The sequence below is a fragment of the Mastigoproctus giganteus genome, chromosome 9 (genome assembly GCF_048544385.1).
Source record: "Mastigoproctus giganteus isolate SK-2022 chromosome 9, ASM4854438v1, whole genome shotgun sequence".
NCBI lineage: Eukaryota > Metazoa > Arthropoda > Arachnida > Uropygi > Thelyphonidae > Mastigoproctus > Mastigoproctus giganteus.
Genome location: NC_143583.1, coordinates 53,147,211 through 53,167,460, shown reverse-complemented (window position 1 = coordinate 53,167,460; position 20,250 = coordinate 53,147,211). Strand labels below are relative to the sequence as shown.

The 20,250-nt window shown below is 37.3% G+C and overlaps 1 protein-coding gene across 1 annotated transcript in view; it reads left to right on the top strand.

The window, feature by feature from the left end:
- LOC150080225 (2-aminomuconic semialdehyde dehydrogenase-like) overlaps positions 1 to 19,326 on the top strand; it is a 49,405-nt gene extending 30,079 nt beyond the window's left edge. The window contains exons 4-9 of the mRNA XM_090380986.1: positions 4,801 to 4,967; positions 8,188 to 8,258; positions 8,654 to 8,758; positions 13,875 to 14,052; positions 18,561 to 18,770; positions 19,142 to 19,326. Coding sequence (XP_090237112.1) covers positions 4,801 to 4,967; positions 8,188 to 8,258; positions 8,654 to 8,758; positions 13,875 to 14,052; positions 18,561 to 18,770; positions 19,142 to 19,291 — 881 coding nt within the window. The 3' untranslated portion in view covers positions 19,292 to 19,326. The remainder of the gene's footprint in view (positions 1 to 4,800; positions 4,968 to 8,187; positions 8,259 to 8,653; positions 8,759 to 13,874; positions 14,053 to 18,560; positions 18,771 to 19,141) is intronic.
- Positions 19,327 to 20,250: the final 924 nt, after the last annotated feature.

Below are 20,250 nucleotides of genomic sequence, written 5' to 3'. Positions count from 1 at the left end.
TCCACAGCGTTTTTCATTCGGATGTTGCCATCACAGGTTTTTAAGACTTGTCGAATACTTTCCTAAACATATCAGAGCCATCTTTGATCTTCTCAGTGAATCAACAGACCTTGACCATGACTATATAGCGCCAACATTGAGATTACTAAAAATAATATTTTTGGGAGACGCAGTAGATATACTCAGTTGTCAATACAATTTGGACATGCGTTCTCCCAAGCCAAAACGATAAAACTAAAACTAAAACTATAGATAACATAAATATAATAAAATGAAATTCAATAACAAGTAATAACTAATCTTGCACACGTGATTCTTCTGTCCGGTTGAATTTAGATACGACTACATACAATATAAATACGATGTCGGAATAGGAGCGAGCAAGCAGAAAAGATGCTCATTTGACTAAAATGAATTTTGATATTCTTGCTCGCCAGCCAGAATAAAAAAAAGCTAATGTTCCTTAGCATTTCCACCTCCTTAACTTGATTGCAAAAGCCAATCTTTCCCATGCCGTAGCCGAAGACTTATGTTTTAGCCCATCCCTTGTCACTATGCAGTCTTTGTAGTCTGCAACTTTGGGCATTCTTTTGCCAGTATTATAGAGGTGAATGTCGGCCATTTTCCTTTTCAACTTCATTCTCTTTTTCCTGTCCTTGGCTAACAGTTCAAATACTTCGAAATCCCGATCTTCATATCTGAAAAACAAATTGCACGTAATTAAATGCTTGCGAAATTAATTATGAGAGGGAAAGCTAATATGTGGATTGAATTTGTAAAAGGAGGATTCTTTCTAAGCTCATAAAAATTTTTTAAAATTTTTTAAAATAATGAATTATTCTCAGTGGCTATGATTGTCCTTCTACACCGAGGATATCAGTGACGCACTGTATTTTCAAGTGCTATATATTTAATATATGATTATGATTAATAAAATAATCATAATATAATGATAATGATAATAAATGTTAATAATTAAAATAAATTCAATATTAAAGTAAATCATTATTTTAATTCTAATTAATTATTGCAATACAAATAAATACAATGGAAAATTCCATATTTTTATATGGAATTTGTTTTGTGAAAAAAAATCACAAATTGACTCAGTTATTCGGTTTTACGAGGTTGCATGATTTTGTCTGATGGCCAGTCAGGTTTTTTGCCAAACAGCGAGCCAACCGAAGACTGCATTCAATTAAGCACACAAAACATCACGCCTCGTATCTTTAGTGACTTTGGCGCTTAACGCACCAATCTAATAATGATTCATTTACCTTGAATATCGATTTCACTGTTGGGTTTGGCACATGGTCTGCATCTCTGCTTTTTCTGTGCCAAAATTTAGGATATCTTCGACAGAAGTGTTCCTCTATATGCGGAAGTTTAGCATTGTTGTAACACAAAATATAGTTTTTAACGGCTTTCACAAATAGCCTCTGGGACGATTTTCATTTGAAGGAAAATAATTGCCAAAACGCGGTTAGTTCAATCAAGTTTTGGTCTCTAAGGAGCTCAGAGATTTTGAAGCGCTCTTCTGCTAGAAAATTGTACATATTTTGGATTTAAATTTGAACTTTTGTTGTACTCCAGAAATACGCATATACACAGCTCACACCTACACTCGCACGCGCACACTGAGTGAATTGATTACAGTGGAAATCATCTCAAAATCATTTTCCCCGAAGCCATTTTTTATATTCATTACTAGCAAAAAGACTCTATGAATACTTACTGAAAGATGTGTACAGTGGCAATATCTTCGGCAAATACGACGGATCTGTTTGGAGGAACAGGTGGTAATATTCCCTGGTTATCTACTACAGCTTCTTCATTTTCCACCCCGTTCTCAGGAACCGCAGCAACTTGTTCAGCATCTAGAGGTATAGCATCCATTTCAGGATTCCCCGGATTTTCAGCCTCTATATCATTTTCGTTGACGTATGAAGGATTGGTAATGATTTCTTCAGCATCTTCGAGGACTTCTTCTAATTCTACCTGATTTGCTGCAAGAGGCGCAGGAATACCAGAAACTTCTTTGTCGTTACTCAAATCATCTTCATTTTCCTCTGCAAGTGAACCCTTTGAACCCGAATTTGATATTATACAGGGACATATAGCTGTAAGACACAATGGCAGAAATATCGTTAAGAAGGGGATTTAATTGGTATCAAATAGACAGTAGACAAGGTATGTAACGGAAAGCCAAATTAATGAAAAATGTTGGAACGTAATAATAAAAGTGTTTTCGTTTGAAAGTGCCGATACCAGATTAACGAAAGGAAAGGAAAGGAACACTCTTGTTAACATTTTCCGATACTGGTTTCGATATTAATAAAATCTCTTGAAAATATTTACCTGATAACAATTTTCTAAGCGGTGCCATATTTAATGCTATTATTTATACGATCTTCCTTGCCTTGAGATATGTACTTTACAACTTTTATATTAATCTACTAAAGTTTCGAGCTGTTCCTATTGAATTATAGAACTGTAGTGACCAACTTCGATTGTTAAGCGAATTCAACAAACGAATTACACCAATGACCAACGATTGGCTTAATTGATACATAAGCAACAAATGAATACGTTCCTTCTGTCTTTATAACAATACCCATTACATTGTTAGAATGGAAGAATCCTTCTTCTTTATCTAAAAATAAAAATAGGGAAATACGGATGAAATACAAATATTTCAAAACTTCACCGTCTTTTTTTTATTAAATTATCCGATTTTGCTGATCGAGGTTTCTGTCTACCTTCAGCCAGTTCTTAACATATGCACAAGTGCCTATTCATTGGAAAGTTTTCATTTTGTACAGAACACAAGAATGAAGTCATCAATATGCCCTCCTGGTAGCACAGTCTGGAGAATCGACGTCCCCTCTACAGAAAACACTTGAGTTCGATTCCCATCAATGATGCGAGAATTTTTATAGGTTTTTTTCACAACCGGGCTGAGTTAGTCAGCCTCAACCGAGGTTTACATTCCTTTCCTCTTGAAAAGTGCAGAATTTCATCCAGGAAATCGCAAATCGGCAAGAGAACACAAAATTTGAGGACATACATTATGTCATACTGTATAGGGTCCAATACAGCCTAAGTTCCTAATGCGCCTAAAACACTACCAAAATCTACCAACCCAGCAAAAATTAAAACCATAAAATTTATAAAAATAAATAAAAGGAGCACGATCAGTCCAGCGGATCTGCTGCAGGAAAAAATAAATAAATCGAGAGCGAACGAAAATCGCCAAAGTCGATTCAAGCCACCTATGTATCTGAAGATCGAAATGACGATCGAAGAAGGTAATGGCGCCATCTGGTGTCGCACCAAACAATTAACACCAACCACTGAATGGCAAAGCTGAAAGGATCAACTTCCATAGCTGGTTGAAGGTGAAAAATATTAATATTGAACATTCTGCATCGAATTTGGCGCAGAAGACGCAGAAAAAAAGTCTCTTGTTCAGACAAAAACGTCAACTCGAAAAGTTGCGGATAGTGTCTGGTGGAAGAGGATGGACAAACTGATGGACAAAAGGCAAGATCATCCAAACAACCAACAAGAAGTGCTTCCTGACCTGGTAACAACCAAGAATGGGAAAAAAAGCCAACCCATGAAGTAGATTAGTAGATCATCAAAACAAATACGCTCCTCGTGCAGTGTACTAGAAAGTAACCAAGATAGAAACCCGATATCACAATGTACAAAATGCTACTACTACTACTAATAATAATAATAATAATAATAATACCAAAAGGCCGAACTACCTTCTGAAAACCGATAAAAAGATTGAATCGCTTTCGCCGTTGTGAGTTTTTCTTCCAACAAACAGAAAATCTACCACAGAACATACACGCAATTTACAGACAATATTCAAGGAGTAATGTGTCGGTAATGCGCTTAACACCCTATTATAACAACAATAACAATCCCTGGCAGATGGAAGGAGCCATTGATACTTTGGGATAATGCTAGAACACACGGTAATCATTATACACCTCAATCACATCGCCTTGCAGGTGCTTACTCTCCAGATACTGCAATTTACAAAACTTAAGCCTTTCTTCGTAAGCGCAACCCTTTGTTCCATTCGCTAATCTTGTTGCTCTTCTCTTATTCGTTCAAGCATCTATACATCCTTGTTAAAATGAGGCCTTCAGACCTGTATATAGTACTCAAGGGGAGGTGATTATCCCCTGACAAGGGGATAATCACCTCCTTATCCCTGCTATAAATATTCCTGCATATCATTGACACCATGAGCTATTCTTGCAGTCTGCTCTGCTCAGAAAACTTCATATCTGCCTTCACAACCATCCCCAGGTCCCTTTCATTCTCTACAACTGTCAGTGTAGTACCACAGAGTTGATACGTTGCTCTGGGGTTGCTGTTTCCCCATATGTAGAACTTTACATTTGTCAATGTTAAACTTCAGTTGCCACCTCTCAATCCATCTGAGAATTTTTGTTCTTTTAAATTTCTTGAGATTTTCAGTTCTTTCCAACCACTTCGATGAACTTAAGATACTTTGTTATCATATAACAGTGCGATTTTTCAAAATGTGAAGGTAGCTTTAAAATTTTATTATAAATTAAAAACTGCATTCAAATGAAAATTCTGTAGCAGGATTTATGTGTCCTTCTGCTAGCATATTTAACATGTTTTACATTTAAGAGTCATCGGCAGGCGTTAAAAACGTTTTAATTTTCATATTATATTTTATATTTTATATTATTTTAATGTTTTTATATATTTTTTCGAGATATTTCATTTTAATTACAAATTCTGTTTCAGGGCTTCCACCCGGAGTTGTAAATTTTATATTTGGTTATGGTCATAAAGCTGGGGAAGCCTTAATCTCCCATCCTGATGTTGCAGCCATTTCTTTTACTGGAAGTACTAGGACTGGAATACATATTGGGGAAGTTACTGCTGCCAAAGTGAAGAAGTTATCTCTCGAGGTGAAATGTCTTTCAATATATCGATTTTTATTTATTTGATATCTTACAATACAATAAACTTTGATATTTAAAAATAACATTGAAGACCAAAATATCACCGCTGTGTAAGCTTGTTCAGGGCTTAGTAATATCCTAGTCTAAACTTATTGAAATAAAATTCAGCCATCTTTAGCATTTGTCAAATAAATGCCAAAGATGGCTGCAACGATGGGAAACGTGAAGTAGCAAGGGGAAAAAAGGGATGCGCTTACAAAAGACGGCATCAGTTTTGTAAGTTGCAGCTTCTGGAGACTAGTCACCTGCGAGACGATCTGATTTGCCTGTTTGAATGGCTTGAGCAAGCTCAATGTTGATGGCATTTTTCCTCTTTCTCAGGCCACACTCACATGACGGGGCATAAATTCAAATTGAGGAAGGATGGCTGCTGGATAGATGTGCGGAGGTTTGCATTCAGCCAGCAGGTGATCGATTGTTGGAACAAACTTCCATCTGTTATTTTTGTGTGGAAGTGGATAGCTTGAATAAATTTAAGGAAGGACTAGACACTATTGGAGGGGATGGATAGGAGATGCGGGAAGTTGTATGTTTTTTTTGAATGATGCTGTATTTGCTTGCTTTCTTGCATCATTTTCCAGTACTAATATTAAAACGTTCTTGATTTCTACATTAATTGTCAATGAATAATGAATGTGTCCAATATTTGTTGTTATGGGAGCAATAACATGATTCGGGGAGGAGATTCTTTCAATATTAATTTTGGTAAACTCAGTGTGACCTCTATTTCAGTACATGGCTTAGTCATTTTACATCCATTTAGAACGCTTTCGAATCCCGTCTTAAAGTAGAGAAAATTTTGACAGGATTTCACTCGGGTTTAAGTTAGCCAGTTTTGATCGAAGGCGTGGGTTTCCCCCGTGAGATATTCTCTGGTTTTTCCTTTCCGGAAACAGGAAAATCAATCTTGGACAGATATGACTATTATGTACCCACCCACACATGCCCGAAGGCAATGAGGAAACCATCGCAAACAGCCTACAGGGTGTTTCAGTTAAACGTTTCAGAACTTCTAAGAGGGGTAGGGTACATCCTGACAACTCGAAATCATATAGCAATGTGGGGTCGGAAATGCTTTCCTGAAGCGGTGTTGTACACAGAAGCACCATAAAGAAAAGAGACCGTAAGTGAGAAATCGTTTTAATAATACATGAAAAGAAGCAAAAGGTACATGGATTAAAGTAAGTGTTCGAAGTTTCTTCCACGGGCTACAATGCACGCCTCACATCTCCGACGCATGGACATCCGAACATTCTGGAATACTCCAGGCGAATTTCGAATTTCTTCGGCAGCTACTGCGATTCTTGCAACCAGCTCCTCAGCATTGTCAACAGGGGTGTCATAAACTAGCGATTTCATATGACCGTGAAAATTCCTTCACAAGGGAAGGAATTTTCAACACGCATAACGACCATATCTGGGCGGTCGAGAACCCGCATGCAATACGACGTCGTGCAGCACAGATTCGATTTTCGGTCAATGTATGGGCCGGTATTATGGGAGATCACCTCATCGGACCTTACCTGTTACCGTGTCGTCTAACCGGACCTATCTACTTGATCTTTCTGCAGCAAGTATTGCCACAACTTTTGAGAGATGAACAGATTTCTGCATCGACGCAACAGACAATGTGGTTCCAACACGATGGAGCCCCTGCCCATTATAGCGGAGATGTTCGTAACTACCTGGATGTCACATTTGGTCAACAGTGGGAGCTGTTGACCAAATGTGACATCCAACAGTGGACGTGGTGGTCCCGTGCGTTGGCCTGCTCGGTCACCCGACCTATCATGTCTTGATTTTTATTTCTGGGGTAATATGAAATCGCTAGTTTATGACACTCCTGTTGACAATGCTGAGGAGCTGGTTGCAAGAATCGCAGTAGCTGCCGAAGAAATTCGAAATTCGCCTGGAGTATTCCAGAATGTTCGGATGTCCATGCGTCGGAGATGTGAAGCGTGCATTGTAGCCCGTGGAAGAAACTTCGAACACTTACTTTAATCCATGTACCTTTTGCTTCTTTTCATGTATTATTAAAACGATTTCTCACTTACGGTCTCTTTTCTTTATGGTGCTTCTGTGTACAACACCGCTTCAGGAAAGCATTTCCGACCCCACATTGCTATATGATTTCGAGTTGTCAGGATGTACCCTACCCCTCTTAGAAGTTCTGAAACGTTTAACTGAAACACCCTGTATATAAAATCACTAAGGTTATTGACCTATATTCGTGAAGAATACTTACCATATCAGGTTCGGTGTACTAAGTTCCAATTGAAGTGGGCGGGGCATCGTTAGGGTTTTCGTTGACTCGCTTCTTTTGTTTAGAATGCGTTTTACCCAGAACAAAACTCAAACCCCTTAAATTAAGCTGGTTAATAAAGCATGCATTATTGCACTTCTAATCCATATTGTGTGTCCTTGAATTTTAGTGTGCTGCTAGCTTCTTCAAGTTCTTCTGGAAGATTAGGAAAAGTCTATTCAGTTAAATGTTAATAATTCTTTTAACTCGGCCTGGGACTCTAGTGACTGTTGTGAGTGGGATCCTCATAGGGGTCCGTAATTTGGCTTCTGCTGAAAAGCCTAATATTAGTGGTTGGACTAGGACAGAATGTCATTTCGATTGTTTAAATTTTAGAATTCGAACATTAATTAGAATTTGCATTAAAATTTATGAGTTAATATATAAATATAGAAAGCATACAGATCGAAGTCAAAATAAAATTGCCAAGTCTAAAAAGAAAATCAATTACATATCTCAGTACGCAGAATCACAAGTTTAAAATATTGACTGTGGAAAATACGAAAAAAAGGATCAGATTTTTAAGAATTTTTGAAGTTAACTCTCTAACAGGTGGAAATGTATTCTAAGAGAAGATCCTGTTGTGCAGCGGTTAATACATTTCGATCTTTGGGAGATTCAATTACCAACTTTACACTAGATTAAAAATGAGTGAATTCATTTTGGAAAAATGAATGGGGGAATTCATTTCAATTAGTTTAAAGATGGAGCATCTACTGATGATTGTCTTGGACCACGTATATAAGATAAACCTGATTTATATTGATCTCCTTCTAATAATATGGATTTCGTGATAGTATATTGCTTGAAATGAAAAGGTGTATCATGAATTTAATTCAATCTCTTCTCTCATTCTCTCTTCAGATGGGTGGAAAGAATGCTGCTATTATATTTCCCGATGTTGATCTGAAGAAATGCATTCCCAACTTGATAAAGTAAGATATTTATCAATTTTATTAGCTGTAATATTTTGATACTGCGCTTTGAACTAATAGTATATTAGCAAATGATCATTTAATTAATAATAGAGTATTATGATCCATTCAAGTGGTTAGTTATTCTAAAGCAATTAGTAATTGAAGTGTGATTCATAATTCATGATTACATTCGTGATTGAAATATTAATTTAAACCAAGATTATGGTGGTTGGTACACAGCCACCCAATTTCTTGTCTTCAGGATATTACGGGTAACTTCTTAGTAAAAGATTGGACACTTTTCTTTCTTTTTTTTATACCTACACCCCTTCATACTTAAGAATTAAAATCATAAAGCACCAACAAAGCAAGTTTTAATATGCAAAGAAATATTTTTTTTATATATATTTCAGAGGGAGTTTTTACAATCAAGGACAAGTGTGTCTCTCTCTTAGCAGGATTTATGTCCAAAGGTCAATTTATTCAGAGTTCCTCGACAAGTTTGTTGAAGCTACCAAGTAAGTTTGATTTTTTAGTTCAGAAATGCACGCGTTCAATGACAGATTTAAGCCTATGTGGGGTCAGGGGCATTCTTAGGACAGTACAATTTTCGGGTACCTCGAGAGTATCAATTGTTATCTCTTGATATTGTGTCTAAGGCAAGAGATAAAATTAATTAGAGATTCCTATATTATGAGTATCCCATCCCTTCTACGGGGATGGGATAAACGTAAATAGAAAGGGTGCAAGAATGTTTGCTGATGCTATCGAGGCATTGTTAGGTGGGACGGAAAACTGCTAGATTGGGGGGATACAAGGACTAATAGATTAACAGTAGCCACTGGCAGAGGTGAAAGTGATTCTTGCACTGCTTCTATTGGAATGAGCCGCGGCCTGGAAAATAAGATGCATGGTATTTCAGAGACTGCTGGGAATCATTGGGGTACAAATAAACACATGGGTTGTGTTAGGGTAGCTAAGAAAAAGAACAGGTGCAGGTATACTTGCGTGTACACCAATGCTAGGAGTTTAGTAAATAATTTTGATGAATTTGAGGTATTGCTCAAAACATCAAAGGCAGATATTGTGGGGATTTCAGAGACCTGGTGTCACACAGATATAAGGAATGCAGAACTGCAATTTGGGGAGTACAATGTCTACAGAAAGGATAGACAGGGTAGGAAGGGAGGAGGGGTTATTCTATTAGTTATGAAACACATAAAATCCAAGGAAGTGCAGCCAGTTGACATCGGTGGACAGTGCAGTGTTGAGTCAGTTTGGTTTCACCTAAGCACTGGGAGATCAAAAATGATAGTAGGAGTGTGTTATAGGCCTAATGACTCTGATGAGTATAATAAGAAACTGTACAGGGAAATAGAGTAGGCCAGTAAATCAGAGAGTCTTATAATGGGGGATTTTAATTTCCCAGATATTGACTGGAATTTGGGGCTGGTCATTCACACATTAGCAAGGCTTTTGTGGATTTATTGGATGATTGTTTTCTAAATCAGCATGTTCGGGAGGCAACTAGAGGGAGTAATACTCTTGATTTGATTATCAGTAGTGATTCTTCAGGCATTAAGAATCTGCAGATAAAGGAACCACTAAGTGGCAGTGATCACAGTGTGCTGAATTGGGATTTACTCAAAGAGGTAACTACCATTAGGCGTAAAGGGAAGGGTTATTGCTTTCGTAAAGTCGACTACGATGGACTGAGACAGTATTTAAATTCTATACAGTGGGACCAACTGATGATGTTACAGCAAATTCAAAATGGGAAGCATTCAAAGTACTTATCTTGGAAGCTACTAGGCTTTATATACCAACTAAGAAATATTGTTCAAGGTTTAGGCCTACGTGGATGTCAGATCAACTAATGTGACATGTGGCAGAGAAGAAAAATGCATGGATACATACAAATTAACACATGACACAGAAGCCTATGATAGATACAAGTTGATCTGTAACCAAGTTACAAAGGACGTTAGGCAGGCGAAGGCAGATTACGAGAAATCTTTTGCAAGGGATGCAAAGAAAAACAGCAAAGAGTTCTTTACTTATGTAAACTCTAGAAGGAAGGGGATGAATCACATTGGTCCACTTGATATCGATGGGTCAACTGTTGATGATCCTGCTCAGGTAGCTAACAAACTCAATGAATATTTTGCATCAACATTCATACATGAAGAGCTATTCAACTCTGGCAGTAAGCTAGAGAATCTTGTAATAACCGAGAGTAAAGTGGAGGAGAAATTGTTGAAGATAAATAGAAGAAAGGCACCGGGGGTGGATGGGATCTATCCAGTTATATTAAAGGAGGCAGCAAAGGAAGTAAGCAAACCCTTAGCTATAATTATGAGAGCTTCCTTGGACTCAGGGGAGGTAACCATGGACTGGAGATGTGCAAATGTGACCCAAATTCACAAAGGAGGATCAAAGGGCGACAGACGTAATTATAGACCTATTAGTTTAGCTTTTGTTCCTGAAAAATTAATGGTGGCACTGGTTAAAGAAGCATTGCAGGATCATCTAGAGAAGACCGCAATAATAGTTAAGACACAGCATGGTTTTTTTAAGGGGAAGTCTTGCCTGACCAATTTGATTGGATACTATGAGGCAGTCACAAAAGAACTGGATGCAGGGAATAACTTTGATATTATATACTTGAATCTTAGAAAGTCTTTTGATACTGTTGCACATGGAAGACTGCTGCACAAATGGAGCAGTGTGGCACTGGAGGCAAATTGCTGCTATGGATAAAGGGGTGGTTGAGGGGGAGAAGACAGAGAGTGGTAATCAATGGACACTGTTCATCGTGGACTAATGTTATTTCATTTTATGTTTTCATGTTATTTCAAACAATAATGGACCCAATACTGAACCCTGAGTCCCTCAGGGTTCAGTATTGGGTCCATGATTGTTTTCTGTATTTATAAATGATATTGATGATAGTATATGAAGCTTAATGTCCAAGTTTGCAGACGATACGAAGTTTGGCAGGGTTATTAAGGACACTACTGACACTATGCTACTGCAACAGTATCTGGAAAGGTTGACCAGATGGGCTGAGAGGTGGAAAATGAAGTTTAACATTGACAAATGTAAAGTACTGCATATGGGAAACATCAACCCCAGAGCAACGTATGAACTCTGTGGTACTACACTGACAGTGGTAGAGAATGAAAGGGACCTGGGGGTGGTTGTGCAGGCAGATATGAAGTTTTCTGAGCAGTGTGCAGACGGGCTGCAAGAGTAGCTCATGATGTATTGTCGATGATGTATAGGAATTTTTCTAGCAGGGTTAAGGAGGTGATTATTCCCTTGTATAAGGCAATGGTCAGGCCACATCTAGAGTACTGTATAAAGGTCTGGAGGCCTCATTTCAAGAGGGATGTAGAGATGCTGGAACGAGTTCAGAGAAGGGCAACAAGATTAGTGAATGGAACAAAGGGTGCTCTTACGAAGAAAGGCTTAAGTTTTGCAAATTACAGTGTCTGCGGACAAGGACCAGCGAAGTGATCTGATAGAGGTGTATAAAGTCTTGAATGGTTTGAGCATGCTCAATGCTGATGGGATTCTTCCTCTTGCTCAGAACAATCACCTGAGAGGGCATAAATTCAAATTGAGAAAAGACAGATGTAGGATACACGTGAGGGAATTTGCCTTTAGCCAGCGGGTGGTTGGTTGGTGGAATAGACTTCCATTTCTTGTCGTGGAAGTTGATAGCCTAAATATGTTTAAGGCTCAGCTGGACAGGGGTATTTCGAACGAACAGAGGGAAGTGGATATTTTTTATTTATTTATTTATTATTATTATTTTTTTTTTTTTGGCTGATGCTGCATAAGCTTGCTTTCTTGCATCAAATGCCTCTACTAATGCTAATGCTAATGCTAATGAGAAAAGTATCTTGTATTTTTGCTAACAATTGCGCATGTAGAAGTGAGTAGTCTTTGTATAACATTAATAATTATAATTAGCAAATAAAAAAAAACAAATAAATGTACTTCAAGCTGTGCTTTATTACTTTTAGTCGAAAAGACAGAGGATGTCATCTTCGTTCTATTAAATCAAAACAGCCATTGAAGTTTGGTTGGGTGAACATTCGGTGAATAGCTGAAGTATTTTTTGAAGGAATATAGTAATATTGTATGTAGTTAAAATTAAATAAAAAAAAACGAAAAGCATAAACCTCGTATTTGAGTTCTACCATAATCTAATGATGACTTCTTTTTATTTATTTATTTATTTTATTGTTTATTTTTGTTTTTAATTTTTTATTTAATTTTACCTTTTTATTTAATTTAATTTTACGTTATTTTATTTCATTTTGGCAGCAAAAGCCTTTGGCTTCCCTAATAATAATATTAATACTAGTTGGCCTAGTTGTTTAAAAACTAGTTGTTTAAAGTGATTAAAAAACTTTAATTTTCGATTTTGAGGCGTTACCTAACAATATGGGAAAGTCACGAGATAAAAAGATAAAATGCTGTCCTTTGGGATAAAGAAAACTTAAAGGAAGCGGAATTTTATATAATGTTGGATTAAGACAATTATTTTGCATGAAGCAATGGGACTACGCTTAAGATTCAGTAGTGAACGGTTGTGCTTTTGCACCACGTTTTGTTCGTAGTGAACTGTTCAAATCGATAATTGGCATCGTTTTAATTGTATTTCATATTGTGAATTATCGACTTGAACAGTTCACTACGAACAAAACATGGTGCAAAAGCACTGACCGTTCAATAATGTTGGATTGGAATTAGAACTGAAATGTTGATAAATAACAAATCTATTTCCATGTTTCCTTCGTAGTGATGTTTTGAATAATGTGGCGCCGTCTACTGACAATTTTGAGCTTCCTTCTAATATCGCTTTTGAATTTATCATGGCCGGTGGGAGACCGAAGCGAGGAATGACATGACTAGCATTTATAAGCGTCAACACAGCACTCCAGGCATCACAGGAGGTAGAGTGATTCAGTTGCGAAAGCTTGGTTTATGGGAAGTTTCCTGAACGCTTGATAGCAAAAACATGTCCAGTTTTTATTATTTTGTAAGATACAAGTAGTTGCATTGCAAACAATTACAAAAGACTTAATAATTTTGTATTCTATCAGTCTTTCGTAGGCTACTTCTTTTGTAAATGCCAAGTGTGTAAAAAATTGAAAATGTATTTTTACAATTTAAAAATATTTGTACAAAATATTTAATACAACACCGACGTTTCGATTGTTTAAAAATTTTCTACTAGACAACTAAGGATCAAGAGGAGTAATAAACTGCGTGTATTCTATAGCCAACCTTATAAATGAAAAATAGAAGAAAAGAAGTTACCAGAATAAAAATTAAAAATTTCATTCTCGTTTAATACGGCGACGGTGTGAAAAAAGGACCCTCACGGCATCCCCCAACGGGACGTGAAGTATTCCAAGATATTATCGTTCAGTGCAAATTAGCATCGACGCTGTCCACCATTCTACCCTAGTGCACAAATGTAATATAACTTAAAGATTGCATTAAACCTGATATCACTGTATACCATTAATTATACGAAATTATTAGTTATTGGTGATATTATTATATTAAAAAATATTTATTGAAATACCATTAACTAAATTATGTTCAATTCTGCAGACAAATCGTAGTTGGGCCTCCATCTTCACCAGATACTTGGCTTGGCCCATTGAACAGCAAACAACACTGGGAGAAAGTGAAAAGCTATCTCGAGTTAGCCAAGACAGAGGGTGCTCACTTTGTTTGTGGAAATGAAAAAGACCAGACGAATCTGAAGCTGCCACCAGAAAATAAAAAGGTAATCATAACTTAACATGAAAATGCAATTTTAAAACGTAGGAATAGCAAATCTGTATTGCTTTGCTCTTTTTTGGCGTATGTGTGTATGTTCAATACCAGTTCTGGTGCTAACCTTTGATTAGAACTCCTATTTGGTTTGTTCTTTTTGGGTTTTAGGAGCATCAGCAACTTGGCCACATTGCGCTCTATATAATGTGTCTGTAAATTGCGTGTCGCTTCCTGGATGAAAATACAAGTTTCCGAGAAAAATTTCTGAAGTCCCTGATGGGATTCGTACTCGAGTCTTTTTTCCACCTGGTGTGGGAAGGACGGTAATTATATCAGCTGTGCTACCCACGAGGGCAAATCATACGTGATTCAAATATATTAAAGTTTCATCATTAATTATAAATAGCAGTAATAGCATAGTTGTTTATTTTTCTTCGCAAGATGCTTTCATTTTTTTAAGACTATAGCTATTGCAGATCGTTTCATTACTTTTCAGAAATCCTAAGAGATAAAGTGTAATGATATAATGAAAAAAAAAAACACTAAATGGCCGGCATGTGTTCGACTCAATAGCGTTTTGTTATTTTGATTAAAGACAGTGAAGGGAAAGGTAATACATTCCCTTCTACTGTTTGCCAGTCTGTCAAAAAAAAAAAAAAAATCCATTGTTTAACTAAAGGAAATTATCCTCCCATTATCTATGTTTGCCCAACGATGTGCCTTTGTCCATGTGTAATCTCATTACTTGCAATACATTCACTCCACTTCACGGAAAATTCATAACATTCCCGAAAAGCGTTTCTTTGATGTTTTCGAAAACAGTTTTACCCAACAACATAAATTTTATCTTTGTTTTTTTCTCTTCGTATTCCGGGATGATCGTGTAGTGTCTTAAAAGTTTATAGTATGGGGACCACAAGAATATTACTCTGTTGTGAATGCATGCGCTGTTTTTCCTCACTTTATAATGAAACCCCAAATCGAAAGGTATTAGAATACTTGATATCTTACATGAGTTGAAGGTTGAGAATACAGAAGATACTTTTTGACATCTGACTTGAATTTCTGTAGTTTTAAAATTTGGGGAAATACATATAAAGGAAGGTTGTTCCTTAGACAGAACTAAAAGGGATAAATGAGACAGAGGGAACGTTGATTACATGAGTTTGGAGTTTGACAGTGAATGGGTGCTGACTGGTTTGGCCGAAATAGTGGTGGTGGTGGGAGGGGGGGAAGAATTATAGATGTCAATTCAAAAGAACGGTGCTCGTGGTAGTAGCTGTAGAAAAGGCACCCAGCAAAAAGTGAGCATAAATAACACAGAGAGTGGAGAGACTTTGTACGAGACAAGTCATTAATTAACCTTACCGTCCGCTTTTCGATGAATTCTTGAAGCCTATCAGAGACTTTGGGAGTATCACTCCAGATGTAGGAACAATATATCCATGAAGTAGAATGGATTTGAAATTTTTAAAAGGTGAGTTACTATTTTGAAGAAAAGTAAAGTAACGATGAGAATGAGGAAGAAAACAGTTTTCTTTTTCACTGAACATCCCTAATTAGTTTTAGGATAGACACCTGGACTAATTTGAGAGCAACGAGATTCGCAAGGTCTGGGTTATAATCCAATACTAAAAGCATTAGAAATACATACTTAACTACACGCACTGGCCAAAAAACTACCAAACTTTGTATTAAGACAGTCACAGACACAACAAATGCAAATAGATGAAAAGAAAACTGTGGTGTGCGGTGATAACGTGTTGCCTCGTTATCACAGCAAAAACTACAAATTTCAGCCATCCATACCTTCCAAGAATTTGCCTAGTTCTTCCTTTAATTTACTCAGACCATTCACTTCCACAACAACAGATGGAAACCTGTTCCAACAATCAACCACCTGCTACTCAAGCCAAACTGCCGCACATCTATCCTGCAACCATCCTATCAGTATAAATTAATCAAGATGCTGCCTAACCATGGCCTTGTACTAAAGGATAATCATTTCCTTGTGTCTGCTAGCAAAGTTTCTGTATATCTTCCACAAAACCCCGTGAGTTTTTCTGGAAGTACGCACAGATAAATTCATATCTGACTACACAATTAACCCCTCACGAGATCTTCTTTATTTTTCACAATCCTGAGCATAGTACCACACAGTTGATAAGTTACTCTGCGATTTCTGCTATCCATATGCAGTAATCGCAGTAAATGCAGTACCTTGCATTTGTCAACGTTAAACTTCAACTGTCATTTCTCAGCCCACTGGCCCAATATTCCTTGATCTTTTTGCAGTACCCACCCTGATTACTGTCGTTAACAACCCTGCCAACCTTTGTGTCATCTGCAAATTTTGACATTCATCAATATCATTTATAAATATGGAGAATTACAATGAGCTCAGCACTGAACCCTAGTGGGACTTCCACTAATAACATCAGTACATGAAGAGCAGTGCCCGTTGACAAGCATTCTATGCCCTCTTCCACTTAACCATCCCTTTATCCGTAGTAATAACTTGCCTTTAATGCGACATTGCTCCGGTTTGTACAGCAGTCTTTTATGCGCAACAACATCAAAAGCCTTCCTGAAATGCAAGTATAGGATGTCAAAATTATTGTTATTTTTTTTTTTTATCCAGTTCCTTGGTCATTGCATCATTGTAACCTATCAGATTGGTTACGCAAGGCAGACCAATGGCGGATTCAGGCTAGGGGCACGTGCCCTCTCCCGTCATTTTTCGGTGAATATACTCCAATCTTTTAAATTCCCTTTAGCTGCAAAAAAAAAAAAAAAAAAAATGGTAACGTACTGTGGATTTTATAATTTTTGCAATGTGGCTCGGCTATTTTGAACTGACTATAGATGGCAACACTGATCATGTGATCGCCATTCTAGTTTGGTCGTGCGTAATCTTTACTTTAAAGTGATTCAAACTTTAGCTGTGTGCCTGTGTCCGCCATTCACATTATATTTGAGTGTCATATTTGTTTTATTCTGTGCATTATTTTTGGCCTTGTTTGTGCACAACCAAGGCACCAAATGGTGCCGCCTTCTGTCATTTTTCTGGATCCGCCACAGAGACCGCCCCTTAACAAATCCATGCTGTGACTGCAGTATAATTGCATTCCTGTCCAGATGGTCCTGCATTACTTCTTTAACAAGTGACTCCATTATTTTCCTTGAAACAGATGTTAAACTAACAGGTCTGGAATTGCTCATGGTCATCTTTAGATCCCTCTTTATGAAGGGGATTAAATTCACACATATCCGGACCATACGGACCTTCCCTGAATCCAAGGATGAGCTCATAATAATCATAATAATGGCTAAAGGCTTCCTTCCCTCCTTTGCTGACTCTCTTAATGTATTTGAATAGATCCCATCAACCTCACATGCCTTTTTTAATGTTCAAATTCAACCATTCTTCTTCCACTTTCTTTTCAATTATCACAAATTCATTTAGCTTCCCACTGGAATTTAATAAACATCTTTCATCCCCTCCCTTAAAGAATTACTCCCTAGTATTTCAAGAGCGAAGCCGTCGTGCTCTAAAGAGGACTGTTCGATGAATTAGGACATCGAGTTTTATGCTGTAAGGCAAAATAAGACAACAAGATTTTATTTGCTGTTCAGCAAATAACATCTGAATTCAACCAATCCCAGAACTGCTCTATTTCAATTCATTCCATGTGCTGGGAATTGAAGAAATTGGGTATTGGCAGTCCACTGCCTATTCGAAAGCCACTTGTTTCAGAGAATAACAGAAAAATACGATTGCAGTGAGGACGAAAATGTCGTGATTGGACGGTGGAACAATGGAAGAAAGTCATGTGGTCAAACGAATCACGATACACTTTGTTTTTCACTGATGGTAAATCTTTGGCGAGTACCCTACCAATCGACGGCCCCTACTTGCCTTGTTAAGATTTTTGATAGCGATATCAGGATATGGGGAATGTTTTGTTGGCACGAATTGGGTCATTCATTCCGGTTTATGTTCGAATGTCGTCCAGAGAGTGTCTGAATTTTGCATAAGATCTACTGCATTCTGCAATGTTCCACTTTTATCCCGAAGGTGATGGTCACTTTATGGATGAAAACGCAACAGAGCATCGTGCCAGAATCCTGCAAGAATCCTACTGAGAGGGTATACTGGAGAGAGCAATTTGGCAACTGAGCGATATTTTGCTGGAAGAATGGATACAATTAGGCCAAAACGCACTAAAACCCCTTATGGAATCCATACCGCGCAACACAACTGCTCTTATTCGAAACAAAGACAGCCTGGTTCGATTCTGAATAAAAGTTCGATTTTTATTTTTTTTTTATTATTATTTTTTTTTTTTTTTTTTGGCCACTATCAAATCAAAGGTAATGTTAACATAATCTACATAATGTACATAATCAAAGATAATGTTAACAATATCTAGTTATCTGGTTCTTCTAAGTTCTTATTGTTTATCCGATGTGATTCACTCAGCATTAAATAAATTCTAATACGTAGTTTCCATGTAGGGTTATTACGTGGCCCCAACTATACTGACGAATCTACCCGATGCCTCTCGATGTATGCAAGAGGAGATTTTTGGGCCCGTGACCTGTGTCTTACCTTTTGATGAAGAAAAAGAAGTAATTTCTCGTGCCAATAATGTTCAGTACGGACTGTGTGCTAGCCTGTGGTCAAATGACCTTCGCCGAATTCATCAGATAGCTCCACAACTAGAGGTACGTTATATGATTTTCGGATTTTATGCTTCTCTTATTCATTGATGATAAAATTATGTTTTTCTGTTAAGCTGCGAATGAAACAAATTTTGAAATTTATTGTGGTAAAAATCTACAAACCCATTCAACACGTAATATGAAATGTGGTAGAAGAACCCCAAAAGGGTTCCCTTTTTTTAAGTCCCCTAAACGTTTATAGATGTTCCGTATGGTTACAGGTGTCTGTAATATGGACTCCAGGAGTCACGTTATAGACATCCTCTAGTCCTTGAATTATGTTTGTTTAATTACAGTTAAAATAGATTATTTTCAGCTAGTTGATAATTGTGTTTGGTCTTAATTCAATGACTGTAGATTCAATTTCCTTCTAGGCTGGAACCGTTTGGTGCAACTGCTGGTTTTACAGAAATCTGAATATGCCTTTCGGAGGAGTGAAGATGTCCGGACTTGGTCGTGAAGGTGCAGATGATTCCAAAGACTTTTACACTGAGAAAAAGACCATCTGTTTAATGTACGAGTAGATGACCTTCGGTATACGCTAGAGTCTGTTGAAACCATGCGCGTTGATGTATTAACAATTAAAAATGTCGACATCATATTATTAAAAATAAATAAATAAATGATTTTTCTCCTTCTATGAAACGGTCACATAGGATCAGAGGGATACTCGAGTTTATGTTCCTATCTATTAAATACTAATTACTATGGTAATCACTAAAGAACGATATTTCGATTAAGTTTAACTGGTCCAAAGATATTGGTATAAATTTAAATGGATGATAATGCTTCACTGATAAATTGGGCACGTTACGTTGGCCCTCCCACGGAGTGACAGCAGCAAAAGAGCCAATATGGTGTTGATAATGAGAAGTGCGTCCAAACTACGCAATACAACGTTGTTCAGTTTCTTAGCAGAGAAATACAACGCATATAGAAAAGGCATATGTGATCAACTGTACATCGTCTACGAAGTAGCTAATGGGAAAATCGTTGCCGTGAGGAAAGAAACTCTCTGGAGGATTACCTTTGCTGAGAACAAGCTCACACAGCTATCACACAACAGGATTTTTTCTTGTCAAACATCATTAAATATATGTTTATAATAGTCGATGATGTTGGCGGGAAAGTGGATCTCAGGCATGAGGCTAATCTACACCGACATTCAGGACAGACTGCGACACAATCTCACTAGTGATGGGCATACTCGAGTGATATAATTCGATTATATCTTTTGAATGATTTCTCATAATTGATTTGCCATAATCGAAATAATCGATTCTGATCTCTCGATTATGCCCTTCACTAGTCTCGCTTTCACCACTCCAAAACTTAATCTCTAGACTGCTGAGCCTCCGACTGTGCAGCATTTCCATCCACGGAAGCAGTTAGCAGAAAGATGAGGCTTCTTATTGATTACGCCCGTAAAACTTAGGGGCTGATTTTTTCAGGTACAGAAAAATTCGGAGTTCATAGAAAGAAA